The 16,273-nt window shown below is 41.1% G+C and overlaps 1 protein-coding gene across 1 annotated transcript in view; it reads left to right on the top strand.

Moving 5' to 3' along the window:
• The first annotated feature begins 1,627 nt into the window (after nucleotides 1-1,627).
• Qpct (glutaminyl-peptide cyclotransferase) overlaps nucleotides 1,628-16,273 on the top strand; it is a 29,652-nt gene continuing 15,006 nt past the window's right edge. Inside the window, exons 1-3 of the mRNA XM_048353110.1 lie at nucleotides 1,628-1,955; nucleotides 12,288-12,434; nucleotides 15,685-15,963. Of these exons, the coding sequence (XP_048209067.1) occupies nucleotides 1,845-1,955; nucleotides 12,288-12,434; nucleotides 15,685-15,963 (537 nt within the window). The 5' untranslated portion in view covers nucleotides 1,628-1,844. The remainder of the gene's footprint in view (nucleotides 1,956-12,287; nucleotides 12,435-15,684; nucleotides 15,964-16,273) is intronic.

The following is a 16,273-nucleotide window of genomic DNA, read 5'->3' as shown; positions in this document are numbered from 1 at the left end:
GCTGTTGCATTGGTTCACCACTGTCTCATCATTTTAATGTTTCCCTTTCTTTCTCTAATTCAGATGGGCATATATAAAATACTGAGGGTACCAGAATCAAATACAGTGACAACAGAGGTTAAATCATAAGGAAGATGAACAGAATTAAAAAGAAGAAATTTCACATAGTAAATTAAAAATGACATCAATGATAAACCACTTTTTTCCATATTTTGGAGATCATTTCTCTCAGCATCATCTTATGTGATTATATGTACATAGCTATTAAGCTATTGTGATCATCTGCCAGTACTATCCTAGACATATACTAATTATTACCAATAAGGAAGACCATACACTATTGATGGGAGTATAAACTTGTTCAACCACTCTGGAAAGCAGTGTGGAGGGTCCTCAAAAGGCTAAACATGGAACTTCCCTATGACCTAGCAACTCCACTTCTGGGCATTTGCCCAAAGGATCACAAACAAGGCCATACTAAAGCTGCCAGCACAACCATGTTCATAACAGGACTATTTACCATAGCTAAAATACAGACCCAACCCAGATGCCCCTCAATAGATGAATGGATCAAGAAAGTGTGGCATATATACACAAAGGAATTCTATGCTTCTGTCAGAAAGAATGACATTGCCCCATTTATAAGAACATGGGAAGACTTAGAAAAAAAGTCATACTAAGTGAAATGAGCCACTCTTTTTTTCCTTTTGGCAGTACTAGGCTTTGAACTCAGGGTTTCACAGGTGTTGTGTGGCCGCTCTACTCCTTGAGCCACATTCCAGCCTTTTTTTGGGGGGGAGGGCCTCGACTGCTTAGACTTTTATTCTCCAATTTAGCCGCCCCCAGCAGTGTTAGGATTACAAGGGTGAGCCATCACACCTCACTTTTTATTCTGATTATTTTCTAAGTGTGGTTGGTCGAATTCCAGGGGTACAGAATGCATGGGCATAAAGGACCAACTGGAGGTTTGTTTTTGCCTTTCCTTTTCCTTTTGGAGGCATGTGTTAGAGACAATGAACCACTGTAGCATTTTAGATCTCATTTACTTCAGATTACTTACTTCAACCATTTTTTTCAACCCGAGAGTCCAGTGACTTGTCTCTTAGAAGGCAAGACCAACTATTTGTGACAATAGAGAAAAAAGGTAAGTATGCACTGTTAACAGAGGAAACAGTGGGCTGTGTAGCCCAGGCTTTCTCTAGGGGAGCTGTTTCCTTATCTGGCAAATGGGGTTAGTAGATTAAACAAGGGGCTTCACTAAGATTTCAGTATTTCAGTAAACATTGTCACTGTGGCCACCTTCTTTTCTTAAAGAGCCAGACTCTGGAGTCTGATGAACCGCCTTATCCCCTTTCCAATTCTCTGTCATGGCCCTTCCTTCCTTCCTTCCTTCCTTCCTTCCTTCCTTCCTTCCTTCCTTCCTTCCTTCCTTCCTTCCTTCCTTCCTTCCTTCCTTCCTTCCTTCCTTCCTTCCTTCCTTCCTTCCTTCCTTCCTTCCTTTCTTCCTTCCTTCTTTCCTTCCCTCCTTCCTTCCTTCCTTCCCTCCTTCCTTCCTTCCCTCCTTCCCTTCTCTCTCTCCAAGACTAGGAAGTGGCCGTCTTTGTAATCTGGGGATTGGGAAACTGTGTCACCCTGGGCAGCACAGTCCCACCTCCCGGGGCTGCTAAGAGGTGTGAGGGGAGGGGAGGAGGTGGCAGCTGCGGGCTGCGCCCTGCGCTGGCGGATAGGGGGAGGCGGGCGCAGTCCACCCAAGGGTGGAGAAGGGAGCAGGCGACGGGCGCGCGTTCCCGGGCTCGTGACCGCCGGCCGCCCCGGGAACCAGGCGCCCACGCGCCCTTGCGGAGATGGCAGGCGGAGAGGACCAGCGCGTCGTGGGCACCGTCCACCTGCTGCTGCTGCTGGCAGCCACCCAGGCCCCGGCGGCCGAGAGTCTGGCCTCTTGGGTGGAGGAGAAGGTGAGGGGCTGCTTCTGTGCGCGCGGTACCCGAAAGGCTCTGGGTGGGTGCGGGGATCCCGGGCTGTGCCCAGCCTCCGGGTACCCTGCTGCGATCCTTGGCCTAGGCGCCCCGGGCAATCTGGGCTTTGCTCAGTCGCCGGGGTGCCTTGCTGGCCTCGGGCGGCTGGGTGATGTCACCAGTCTCGGTCCCCGTGGTGGGCGGTGGCCCGCAACGCTGGCAGCCCGCGCGCTCCCGGGGAGCCCCAGAGCGGGGCGCGCCCCGGGGTGCGCCTGTAGCTCCCCCAAAAGATGCGTCTGAGGATGCTCTCCGAGCTTGACGTTTCCCGGCTGTCCCAGGACGGACGTGGGCGATTTGTTTCTAGATTTTTTTTTTTTAAATAATGACTTATTTATTGTCAAAGTGATGTACAGAGGGGTTACGTTTCATACAGAAGGTCATGGGTACATTTCTTGTACTATTTGTTACCTCCTCCCTCATTCCCCCTCCCCTCCCCCTCTTTCTATATTTTTAAAAAAGTGAAGTAGCTGGAGACTAAGAACCTTGAGTCCCGCTTTATTTTGAAAAAAAGGGGGGGAAATTCCCTCGTTGAAAAGGGTCTCAGAGTCTGTTTTCAAAGAGATGCATTTAGTTGCAGAGGAAGAATTTAGGATTAAAAAAATTTAAGGATTTGCAAGTGCTTGGTGAAGCTAATAGATTCACAGTGACTTCCTTTTCTTGTGCAACAGTTTTGAAATCACGAAGTTGCCAAGGGCTGTGCAACTCGTTCATGGTTTTAGGAGTAAAATAGTATGCTTTGAAAAAAAAAAAAAAGAACAACTAAGAAAAGGAGCAAAGTCCAGGGATATAAACGTTTCTGAGCAGGTCTTCTGAAAGCTTTCAGTAGGTCCCTGTTTACTGAACACTTGTGCAGGGCTCACGGATGAATGGGCACACCCACTCAGAGACGTGCATGTGGAAATGAATATCCCATTAAAGTTCTGGGGATCTGGCTAAACCAGCTTCTCCTTCTGGACCCAGGATAGCATCCCCGCTCAACCTCCCAATTCCTATAGGGAAGCTGATTGGTGGAGAAGAGGGAACTCAAATCCGAGTCACTTCCTGGTAGAAAAACAATTCCCATAGGTTCAGTGGGCTGGTGGCCAGGAAGAATATTGAATTACAGGACAAATCCTCTCTTTTGAAATATCTTCCTGGTCCAACATTAGGAAGAGGTTGTTCAAATGAGCATGTGACAGGCACACCAATGTGTCTTTAAGATACATCTAAATGAATGGGAATAAGTGATATGGAAATTGCTCCATTAAGGTTCTCTGGAGGGATTCTTTTGCAAGCATGTGTAAACAGATGGTATCTGTGAATGAGAAAAGGTCCTGTGATTCTCTCTCCCCCCCCCCCCCCCACTCCTCCCCTCTCTCTCCCCCTCCGTCTCTCCCCACCCAACCTGGTTGTGAACTCAGGATTTACCTCCATTCAAAACTGATGCTTTACCACTTAAGCCACAGGTCTACTTCTGACTTTTTACTGGTTAATTGGCAATAAAGTGTCTCAAAGACTTTCCTGCCTAGGCTGGCTTTGTATCACAATCCTGAGTAGCTAGGATTACCAGTCAAGCCTTTGGAACCCAGCTTTAAACTAATAAGAATTTAATTTTTAAGGAATGTTTTTTAAAAACAGGAATCTTTGTTATATTTTAAGGAGGTTCTAATCACTGTTCTATTGGTAAGCTGAATGCTTTCGAATAGCATCTGAAAATAAGCAAGTGGCATAAGTGACAATAGCTATCACATTTCGTGATTGCTGTCCCACCCCATCCCCTTCTGTAGACCATGAAAGTCTTCAGGCTGATAGCTACAGCTGGCAGGCTGGGAGATGAATCAGTCCACACTAAAATAGATAAAATAAAATGCCTTCCTGCATTTCATGAAGTTTGAGTATTTTAATCATTTGAGTGTGAGGTGTGGTCCTGGTACACAGGTCTGCCAGTCAGAGGCATGGTAAAGAAAACGCCAATTTTGAAATTCATTTCCTTTATTCTGAAATAAAGGTGTGTCTCCTTCAGTTGCATCTAATATGGAAAAGCAACGCCTGGTGCTGGTGGCTCCTGCCTGTAATCTTAGCTACTCAGGAGGCTGAGATCTAAGGATTGTAGTTCAAAGCCAGCTGGGGAGGAAGTCTGTGAAATGCCTATCTCCAATGAACTACTAAGAAAAAAACTCCAAGTGGCCCCGTGGCTCAAATGGTAGAGTGCTAGCTTTGAGCACAAAGAGGCTCAGGGACAGTGTCTAGGCCTTGAGTTCAAGCCCCAGGACCAGCAAAAAAAAAAAAAAAAAAAAAAAAGACCAGCCCTAGTTTATGGTTGTGTTTAGAGATGACAAAGATTTGGTTATGTAAAACCTTGAAACTTTATTTTCATAGAAAAATAAACTATTTGACTCCCAGAAAGGCTTACACACACACACACACACACACACACACACACACTTGGGAAACTAGCATACACACACACAAACACACACATGCATCCATTTCACTATATCCGATAAAGAGAGTAAAATCATCTCCAGTGAACAGATGAGCATAGGTGACCACTATTATACTAGCAAGTTGATTTACTTCTTTTTTTTTTTTTTGGCCAGTCCTGGGCCTTGGACTCAGGGCCTGAGCACTGTCCCTGGCTTCTTCCCGCTCAAGGCTAGCACTCTGCCACTTGAGCCACAGCGCCGCTTCTGGCCGTTTTCTGTATATGTGGTGCTGGGGAATCGAACCTAGGGCCTCGTGTATCCGAGGCAGGCACTCTTGCCACTAGGCTATATCCCCAGCCCTAGCAAGTTGAGAGGCTAAGATTTGGCTCAAGCCCTGACCGGCCCTTTCTTGTCCTTTTCTCTCAAGTAGGTTAGTCTTGGCTAGTGGGCCAGGATCCATGCCCACATAGCGTGGGCATGTGGGACTGGGTGCAGTTTGGAGGGTTACAGGAAGAGCTTGCTTTCTCTCTGTCAGTCAGAGTAGACCCTGAGTAGCATTCTAAAATAGGCAATTTCTTTTGGACACTTTCTCTTTTCTTCCTCCTATTTTCCCCTTTCCTTGATCTCTCTTTACTGCAGCTTAAGGTTTACTCTATAGCTGAAAGTTCTTCTCCTGAATTCTGTCCTTCTCCAACTTTAGTATAGGCCCTTTCTTTTAGCTTAACATTATGTGCCAGTTGATGGACTCTCATTAAATCAGTTCTTCCTTGGATGTGAAGGACTATTGGCTTTTGAAAAGGCTTCCTATGGTTTAAAAAAGATATGAAAGCCAATAAACATAAAAAGGTTGCTTCTCTTAAAATTTCCTAAGTATGAAGTTAAAGTGCTCATTTTAGAAAATTTAGAAAATAAAGAAAAAACTAAAAAGAAAACTAATATCTCACATAATCCTCTAGTAATTCAGGCACACTCATCACCTGGGGGTGAAACTTTCCGGCGTCTACCATGAAGACAGAATGTTGCCAGTTAAACCCAAGTCCCCATCATCTACCTCTTGGCCAAAATGGAGCTGGTTAGACCTATTCTTCTTATTTCAATTGTTCTGAACTCAATAATGAAGACTTCAGTCTGATAGCCAGGGAAGTCAGTGGTGTGCTGAATGCTGGTAAAGGATATGAGAAAAACTATCTTTTTTTTTTATTAAAATGTGTTGCTTAAAAGTTTCAGCTTTGGGGCTGGGGATATAGCCTAGTGGCAAGAGTGCCTGCCTCGGATACACGAGGCCCTAGGTTCGATTCCCCAGCACCACATATACAGAAAACGGCCAGAAGCGGCGCTGTGGCTCAAGTGGCAGAGTGCTAGCCTTGAGCGGGAAGAAGCCAGGGACAGTGCTCAGGCCCTGAATCCAAGGCCCAGGACTGGCCAAAAAAAAAAAAAAAAAAAAAAAAGTTTCAGCTTTGGCCTGGTATCTGGACTCTTATTAAGGAAAGAGGAACTGCTTTGGGATAAGACATACCTCAGATTGTTCAAGAAATAGCAGAGGATGCAGATCTATTTTGAGATTACTTGTGTATTTTTAATCTTATTTCAAAGTCACCTTATGTAAATACATTTTACCCTATTCAAACTGGCCAATCACAAGCAGATTGTGACCCTGAGCTCAGCCAATCGGAGCAGAGGGGCAGGGCCTGCTGCAATAGGGATAAATAGGGAAGCAGCCTTCCTGCTCTGTGTGCTTGCTTGCCAGATTTTTTGGCTAATGGCTCACCCTTCTGCAGAAGTAAATTTTGCCTTGCTGGGAGATAATTCTTAATGTTCATGTCTATGGTTGTGACTCCAATGGTTTTTGGAGAGTATATTTATAACAAAGGAGAAAAGTATTATGATGTCCATTTTACACACGAGGAAACACTTCTTCAAAACAGCTAGTAAATAAAGAAGCTTGGATTGGACACTAGATTGTTTTTAAAGCTTGGTTTACTCTGATTTTAAGGGCAGCTTACATTTGAAAAAGACATTAGGTTATTCTGTTTCCAACTCTGTTCCAGCTGCATTTGTAATGTCATTGGCATCTGACACACAGACTTTCAGTGAATGCTGGTTGAATTTACTGATTTTGCATTGTAGGAGAGGTGTTAATCTGAGGACTGTCTGGTATGTTCCTGTAGGGTAGAAACTTGAATTGGCTGCACTTCTACATGATCTTTTCTTAATTCAATGGTTTTGGAACCTCAGCTGTCTCTGTAAGCTGGGCCAACTCCCCAAATTATGTAACTAAAAACCCCTCTGGCCTGGCACTGTGTGATTAGATGAGGGGAGATGTTTCTGGATATCTGGTTCACACGTTTTTAGCTGAAAGAGTCTTGTCACCCAAAGTAGACTTATTGTCCTTTCTGCCTGGGTAAAAAGACAAGGCCAGGGCTGTAACAGACCTTTATTCCTCTGAGAATCCTTGTTCCAGGAGAAACTGTCTCATGCCTTTTAACGGAAACAAGCCTGCAATAATTTGGGGGTTGCTTTTTACCATTGGGCTCAACACTCTTTTGGCTCATTTACAGTTCTACTGAGCCTACCTTTGCATTTCAAGCTTGTCTTCTTCTTGGTTCTCTAATCTTCACACACAGGATTTTATATTTGAGTTGTGAGAGCAAGAATCCTTTATACTTGAATGAATGAATGCTGCTTAATGCGGGGAAGTCAAATGCTTTTCCATATGAGGCTTTAATGAATAGAAGGGCTTAGGTAAGTAATGGAGTGCAGTTTAGCCTTCTCTTATCATTGGCTGGAAAGCTTGCATACCTGTGAATTTTGTTGGGGCATTTTTTGTTTTTTTTTGTTGTTTTTGCTTTCAGGCTGAGAGTGATGAGGCCTTTTAGTGAAATGTGTGAATGAAATGATTGAGGCCAGTCAGTTAAGAAGCAGCACTCAACAAATGTCTGTGTTCATGAGTATCAGTGGACCTTACTGCTGAACTTAATATTATTCTCTGTCTCTGTTTCTGGTGCTATTTCTTAACCAGGTTTCATCTGCAGTATCTACTATATTTAAAGATGTTGGAGGGCTATTACTTTTGTTCTTGTTTTGTGGAATGTGTGTGTACTGGAATTTGAAGTCAGGCCCGAAGCATTTCCCTTAGCCACAGCTCTACTTCTGGTTTTTTTCTTCTTCTGGTTAATTGGAGATAAGAATCTCAAGGATTTGTCTGCCCAGGGTGGCTTCAAACTGCCATCTTCAGATTCAGGCTACAGAATAGCTAGTATTATAGGCACGAGCCAATGCTACCTAGTTTTGTCTTAACTTTTTTCAAGCCTCCAGAAACCACTCATTTAAACATGAGCTTCATTTCTTTTGCAGGACATAAAGTGATTTCTGGGATATAATAATGGATAGTAAATAGGAAAGGAGCTTCAACTCTTTAATACAATAGTTCTTGGTTGTACAAACAGACTTTGATACAATTTTCTTGGTTGCTACTGTGATTGTCCTGCGCCAACCCAGCTCTCAATAGCTAGAAGCTGTGGAAAGCTCAGAGATCCAAGAACAATGAAGTCTACGCACATTGAACCAGAACACCTCTTGGACCCTTGAAGCAGGCAGTCACCTATTATTTCTATTTTTATACTTGCTTGTGCATCTAAACGGTCTGGTATTGATGATGTCAAAAATGCAAATTTTACTTTGTTCTGTAAATACTATCTTAGCAAAGATAGCTTTAGAAAGATAATCATCTGTTGATGACTTATTTGATGAATTTGTCCAATAGTTACTGACTGTTCAATGTGAAGCAGGCCTAGTATAGCTCTGGAGAGAGAGAGAGACAGACAGACACACACACACACACACACACACACACACACACAGAGAGAGAGAGAGAGAGAGAGAGAGAGAGAGAGAGAGAGAGAAGAGAGCTCCAGAACTCGTGCAGCAGACACCTTTTGTAAAATACAGACAAATCAGCAACACAAAAGAAGTGGCTGCTGCACAGCCAGCAGAAGTGGGCAGGAGTTCACCATGTGAACATAAAAGGAAAGCCTTGTAAGACAGAAGTCATTGCTGACACCAAGGCCTTAAAGGGTAGCAACTCAGAGTGTTTGGGGGCCTGGATAGACTGGGACTAATGCATGGCAAGTAGGAGCTGGTAGCCCTATGTGTTATATAGAAGCCTTGAATGCTTGAGAGGCAGATGGAGAGACAGACAAGCTCCTGTTGTGTGGTTAAGTAATAATTAGCCATAGATGTCTTGAACCTCTCCTTCTGTTACCATTCTCACATTTCTACTGTTTTGTCTTTTAGCTTCAACTTTCTTGCTGTTTTGAGATATAGCATAAGCACTTAAACCTTGGAGATACAAGGGCGTTAAAGATGTTGGTGACAAATTTATTAAGGAAATACACTTAAAATGTACCACTGATAAACAAACAGAAACTTAAATATGTCTAGGCACAGCATCAACAGTCAAGAGTAAGCTGGAAGTGCAGAGATAAGGCAGAGTAGAAGTAGCACTGGATGGAGAACCCATAGAACAGGAATCTTTTCATGGATTTCCCTAGAACTCTGGAGCTTTGGGAAATAGCTGGTTTCCATCAACCTTGGTTTGCACTAATACAAATCAAGAGATTACGTTAGATCATCTAAGTATCTTTTCCAGTTCTAATACTCTATAACTCTTTAGTGTTTGACAGGGAATATTTAACATGGCAATATATATATAGTAGCTCATTTAGGTCTCATTCCCTTAGTTGCTGCTGTTACTTCCATTTTGCAGATGAGGAGATGCAGCCTATTAATGAAGTTAGCCTCGCCCGATAGGAGCTGACTTGAAAGCTGAGTTGAGAAGGTCAAACAGCTTATGCTCTTTGCACAGTATGTGTGAGAGAGTGATATAGGGCCCTCTGAAAGAGCAGAAGAACACAAGTAGTCAGGCAATATACATTGTCTCATTCCACAAATTTTCACCATGTAGATGGAGTGGCTTACATACAGTTAAGCTACCTGTGTGATTATTTAAATATGTACAATTTGCACTGGTCCTGGAAGGAACTGTAAGACAGGCGAGTTCTGTATTGCATTCCAAAGAACTCAATGTCTTCATGTTACCAACATCATTCACCTTAAGGAAGAAGTCATCTGATGAAACATTCACTTCTGCTTGTGGAGTGGTACATTCCATCAATGAGTCAATGAATTTCTGATAAACATGTAACAAGTGAATGATTCATCATTTCTGGTCTCAGAAAAAATACAATATATATGCTGAGCATTGGTAACTCCTGCTTGTAATCCTAGCTATTCAGGAGACTGAGATCTGAGGATTGAGGTTCAAATCAGCCTGATAGAAAAGTCTGACAGATTCCATCTTGAATTAGCCAGTAAAAAAGCTAGAGTAGAGGCATGGGTCAAGTGGTAGAACACTAGCCATGAGCAGAAGGGGAATATATATAATATTTAGGTGAAAATTAGGTACCTAGCTTTTTAAGTTTCTCATTAATATATATGTACCTAAGAGTTTAAAGATTAATGTAATATTAAAATAATTTTAAAGATAAAAACTTTGCTTTTTAGCTGGTTATATAGAATTATCAAAGTCCAGTTGAAAGAAATGACAATTGTCTGGTTCAGTGCTATCCAGTAGAAATAGATAATATGATAAGGTGTTTTTCTTTTGCCAGTCCTGGGGCTTGGACTTGGGCCTGAGTACTGTCCCTGGCTTCTTTCTGCTCAAGGCTAGCACTCTGCCACTTGAGCCACAGCGCCACTTCTGGCCATTTTCTGTATATGTGGTGCTGGGGAATTGAACCCAAGGCTTCAGATATACGAGGCAAGCACTCTTTGCCACTAGGCCATATCCCCAGCCCCGAAAAGGTGGTTTTAAATTTTCTAGTATGATATTTTAAAATTTTCTAGTAGGGCTGGACGCAGAGTATCTGGCTGAGCAAATTGGAAGCCCTGAGTTCAAATCCCTGTAAAATTAAAAAAATTAAATATAATAGGTGAAATTAATTTTAATAGTATATTTTATTTAACATAATAGAGAAAAAGTAGGTGCAAATTAAGTTTATTTATTAGTTTTTCTGGGGAAATGTGAAGCCTATAAAAAACATAGAGCCTATAAATAACAACTACCCAGTTTTTCTTTCTGACAGTGTTCATTTGGTAACACCAACAGCACATTGCTCTCTTGAAGCAATTATACCAACATAGTAGATTGTCTTGGTGGCAGTGTTTTGACTATCAGGTTTTCTTTATTCTTGAGATAAAGCCCCCAACCCATTTTTTTTCCTTTTTCTTCTGGTCCTGGAGTATTGGGGTTTGAATTTAGGGGCCTCAAACTATTTTGCTTATCTTTTTTTTTTGCTCAAGGCTGGCACTCTACCACTTGAAACACACCTCCACTTCCAACTTTTTGCTGGTTAAGCAGAGATAAGACTCTGAATTTGTCCACCTGGGCTAGCTTTGAATGAAGATCCTCAGATCTCAAGCTTCCTGAGTAGCTAGGATTGCAGGCATGAGCCATTGGTGCCTGGCCTGATTGTTACTTTTTAAATCTCAGTTTTACAAAAGCTGTTCACAAAAATCATTGAAAGTTACACCTAGTAATTCATATGAAATGTTAATCCTTATATTGAAAAGCCTTGATAATTTTTTTCTTTAAATTACATAAAGCACAAAAAATCACTATTCTTTTACAAAGAAAAAGTTCATAGACCCACACACACTACAGTATAACAGAATTTCTGTTTAGTTAAAGCCACAAAAGCACAAATCCAGTAATTCTAGACTCTATTACTACCTAAAGGCCTAAGCAATATACTCCATTTCTGATAGAACAAACATATATACTTGGAAACATATAATAGAAAAGAAGAATGAGAAAAAAACTACTTCCTGCCCTCATGGAGCTTGCAGTCTAAATCTTTAACAGGAAAAAGTACCATAAGTCTTGACATTTTACAGAGAAATGGCCACTGGATGCCAATGTTTTCTGATTAAAAGAATCAACCAATACTGCAAGTCTATTTCAAAGACAGTTGTTTTTTTTTAACGATGAAAGTATTACTTATCCTTATTATAAAAGTGGTTCTAAGAGAGAAAAAAACACTACCATTTAAAAATGAAACTGGAAGCCAGGCTCCGGTGGCTCATGCTTTTCATCTTAGCTACTCAGGAGGCTGAGATCTGAGGATCATGCCTCAAAGCCAGCCCAAGCTTGAGCAAAAAGGCACAGAGACAGCACCCAGACCCAGAGTTCAAGCCCTAGCACTGGCACACACACACAAAAAAACCCCAAAACAAACAAACAAACAAAAAACTGGGCTCTTAAAAATCTCCTAATAGGGCTGGGAATATGGCCTAGTGGTAAGAGTGCTTGCCTCTTATACGTGAAGCCCTGGGTTCCATTCCCAAGCACCACATATACAGAAAACAGCTAGAAGTGGCGCTGTGGCTCAAGTGGCAGAATCCTGGGGCTTGGACTCTGGGCCTGAGCACTGTCCCTGGCTTCTTTTTGCTCAAGGCTAACACTCTGCCACTTGAGCCACAGCACCACTTCTGGCCATTTTCTGTATATGTGGTGCTGGGGAATCGAACCCAGGGCCTCATGTATATGAGGCAGGCACTCTTGCCACTAGGCCATATCCCCAGCCCCGAGTTTCTAGAATTTTAAAAAATATTTAAAAAATATTTTTTTGAGTTTTTGTTTAGCTAGATAGATATATGGGGCCAGTTTTACAGTTTAATGTAGTAGTTTCATTTACCTAATATGACAGAAGTTACTTCTTTATGTTGAGGTTTAAAGGTATTATGAATGTGTAGGGCTATGTCTCATGTATTATAAAATTACAGATAAATAATCTTATTTAATCCTCAGAATTATCACCAACCAGCTATTCTGAATTCATCATCTCTTCGGCAAATTGCAGAAGGTACCAGTATTTCTGATATGTGGCAACATGACTTACGACCCTTGCTGATAGAAAGATACCCAGGATCACCTGGGAGCTATGCTGCCCGGCAGGTGAGAATACAACTCATAATCCTAAAGGTTTTTTAATAGTTTGCTTCCATGAGGGATATCATGGCTGAAATTCACAGTTGTCTAATATTCAGATAGGCCATGCTGTTACTCATTGTCTTAAGAAACCAAGAAATTTGCTTGCCAAAAAGTAAATGTGTATTCTGATGTAAGTATACTAGTTAATTTAAACTACTTTACGTGTGAAATCACTGTCTGGGGTACAATATCAGAAAGGATATTAAGTCCTTGCCCTTTCAATAACACATTCCTAACCAAGTTTTCTTTGCTTTTAACACCCCAACATCAATAGTTTTTGACAATCATTGGTTGAAAGTTCAAGAGAGAGTCATTATACTGGACCTTTGTTCTCCTTTGAGAAATTGTGTTCTTCACCTAACCCAATGCCAAATTAGCCTAGTGCACTTAATTCAGGACAGTGCTTAAACTTCTGAGTTTCACCCACAGTAAAATTGTATTTTATATTCTAGAGTCTGGAATTGTACCTTCTCAAGCCATTCTCCTGAATGGAGGGCCCTGTGAGAAACACCTTTTGGGACTTGTATATGGTAGATCCAAGAAAACATACCTGAAGTCCACATTATCAGGAGTTAGCCTTCTGATCAGAGTATATTTGTAAACAATGCAAATGATACAGAATGTGTTTCCTCCAAATAATGCTGGTCTACCTGTGTCATGGTTTCTCAGAGTCTGGAAATTCGCATTTAAGTTTAATTAAATTCAACCTAGGATCATTTACTAATGCTGATCTAGAATAGCTCTCCCAATTTACTGGCATACCCAGATGAGGAAGTACCATGCCATATGGGTGGCTTCAACCCCCACCCCCACCCCCCGCCTCACCAACCTTTTGTCCCATGGAAGCAGGGAAGTACAGCTGCTTTACCCTTTAGGGCCATACTAGTGATCAGAGAAATGGTTTACAGAGCTTCCTTTGGAGATTTGTAGTGGGAACTTGCAGGCTCAGTCTTGAAAGCCAAAAGCACAACAATGAGAGGTACTGGTGACCCAATTAGATTTTGCAGCCAGTTTCATTGTTTATAAAGATTATTTATCTTAGTTGCTAAGATAAATAAGAAAACTTGAATATAAAAAGCCTACTTCAGGAAGAACTCTTTTGGGGATACTTGCTATTTTTTTGTGGATGTTTGTGTGCACATAGGCATCAGAAATTATGGCCAAGGCCTAGTTAGTAGTTGAGAAATGAGTATGTATGTGTGAAGCTTCTGAGTAATGCTAACAGATAGGCTTTTAAAACTGTCATTTATTCTGCAGGCTACTAGTAGTGTTAAGCCATTTGACGGATTATCCCATCATCTGGATAACAGATGTTTTGGAGTATTTGCTGTTTTTTTTTAAGATCACCCTTTTATGGAAAATTTTTTTTAACAGTCTAGAGTAAAAGCTTATTTTATATGCAGCAATTTCTCTTGATTCACTGGCCTAATATTCTATATTGTATAGCTTTATATATTCTTCACATATCAGCCCATATGTGTTGTCATAATCAACCAATATTTACTGATAACCTGCAGGGAGCAGAGTTGTAAGAACTGTGGAGAATAACAAAATAGATTTAAAAAAATGACGGAGATAGGAATGTTGACTTCCAAAAGGTTATTAATATTTCTTTTGATGATGTGAAAAGACAACATGTAAATCAGTATTAGAAAAGTAAGATAAGGTACAGTGTATACAACGCTGTGCTGGCTAAAGTCTACCTAGTTCAAAAAGGTTTTGAACTTTTGGCTTTTTCATGATTGATTGTAGAATCACCGTCCTGTTCACTCCCTGCCCCCGCAAAAGTTTCCTGCTATGGTTTTTCCAAGGTCCTTTTTTTTTTTTTTTTGCCTACGTGTCATGTCACATTAACAAGCTGCAGGCCACACAAGACTTGGCTAGGATAGAAAACCTTGTATTTCCTTGGGAGGAGAGACAAAAAAAAAAATCTTCCCGTTTGTTTCCAGCTATTGTAAGTTATTTGTTCATCATTTCAAGGACCATCCTCGTTGGATATTACTGGCAGGATAAACTGCCAATTTACTTGATTGTTAGTTTCTGATTTGAGTTTAAAAATAATTTAAGGCAATTTGTAGAGACCTACATGATAGTTGAAAGAAGAAAAGAAAAATAAAGGAAAAGTAAGGATGAGAAGGGCAAAAGAAAGAGCAGTGAGCTCACATCTTTTCATGCTACGGAGATCAGGTTCTTCCAGGAGACATGTCCAGTCTCTGAAGCCCTTTCCCCACCCACTACTCCCTCCCTAAAGTCACTGTGTTGCCCATAGGCTCAAGGTAGCCAGGCAAGAGCAATTCTTTTTAAGAGAAATTCTTTTTTAAGTACTTAAAAACCAGCATTAGTAGTGGATTTGGATCTGGCCTGGGATGCCCAGAAAGTTTCTTGATATGTAATGTGGATCAGAATGGCTTATTGATTCTTACAGTGGGCAGGGACTATAGACATCACCCATTTGTCCTCCTGTTATGAAACCTTTCTTCACTGTCCTTAGCTGGTGGTCATGCTAGTGGTCATGTTAGTGTCTTCTGCTAGTGTTTAGCACATGTGAACTATTTGTAGGACTTCTTAGGCATTTGACTCAAAAAGAGCCGCTGTTTGTAGCTCTTCGCTCTGAAGAGCTTAGAGTATATCTGATTTCTTAAACATGCCATCTTAGCCTCTTAGAAATACCAAAAGTAGGATTCTTTTTCTAAAACTGTACACTTAATTGCCAATATATTATGTGTTTGTACGCTAGTATAGGTTCTCTAAGCAAAATGGAAAGATCTACATCAAATTATTAGCATTGATTAGTATTAAACATTGGATGGGATTGGTTGCTAGGAGGAAGATTAGCTTTTCCTTTTAGTAGGAAGATTGTTGTGAATTACAAATGATAATAGCAAATTATTAGTATTAATAAGTATGCTAAGTATGTACTACAACCATTTTATTGGCATAAATTAGAGGAGTTTTGTTGTGATATTTCCATATATGCACACTGTAATCCTAACTTGAAAGGCGTCACATAAAATTTGAGAAACACAAGGCCAAATGTGATGGTGTATGCTTGTAATTCTAGCAGGAGGATCACAAATGCAAGGCCAGCCTGGGCTATACAAAAGTTTTGGGGGCAGCCTGGAATTTGTAGTAATACTTGGTCTTAAAAGACAAAAACACAGTTAACAAATGCAAACCTTGTTTACATCTGAAACTTTGGCTTTTGTTTGATCAGCACATCATGCAGCGCCTTCAGAAACTTCAGGCTGACTGGGTTTTGGAAGTAGACACCTTCTTGAGTAAGACACCCTATGGGTACCGGTCTTTCTCAAATATTATCAGCACCCTCAACCCCACTGCCAAACGACACTTGGTCCTTGCCTGCCACTACGACTCCAAGTACTTTCCACGCTGGGACAACAGGGTTTTTGTCGGAGCCACTGATTCAGCTGTGCCCTGTGCCATGATGTTGGAACTAGCCCGTGCCTTAGACAAGCAACTCCTTTCCTTGAAGGTATCTATTTTCTTTTTGTTGACTCCTAAGAAAAAATACATGAACACTAACTCAGAGTGAATTTTGGAGTCCTTAGAGGCTATGAAGGCCATTTGGAAATCAAGACATTGTGGTACATTTTTGTAAATTTGTAATTTGTTATAAAATAAGAGGAATATTTATTTGGAAGATTGCATGATTTGAAAACTCATAAGCAATAAACCTAAGCAAGTGACAGTGAATTCATTAATGGACATTTGAATAATTAGCTCTTAACTTAGGTATTGGATTAAATATATCATTTCCTTCCAAATGAAGAAGAAAGGTTGCT

This window comes from Perognathus longimembris, chromosome 8 (genome assembly GCF_023159225.1).
Source record: "Perognathus longimembris pacificus isolate PPM17 chromosome 8, ASM2315922v1, whole genome shotgun sequence".
Lineage (NCBI taxonomy): Eukaryota > Metazoa > Chordata > Mammalia > Rodentia > Heteromyidae > Perognathus > Perognathus longimembris.
This window is presented reverse-complemented; position numbering and strand designations above follow the sequence as displayed.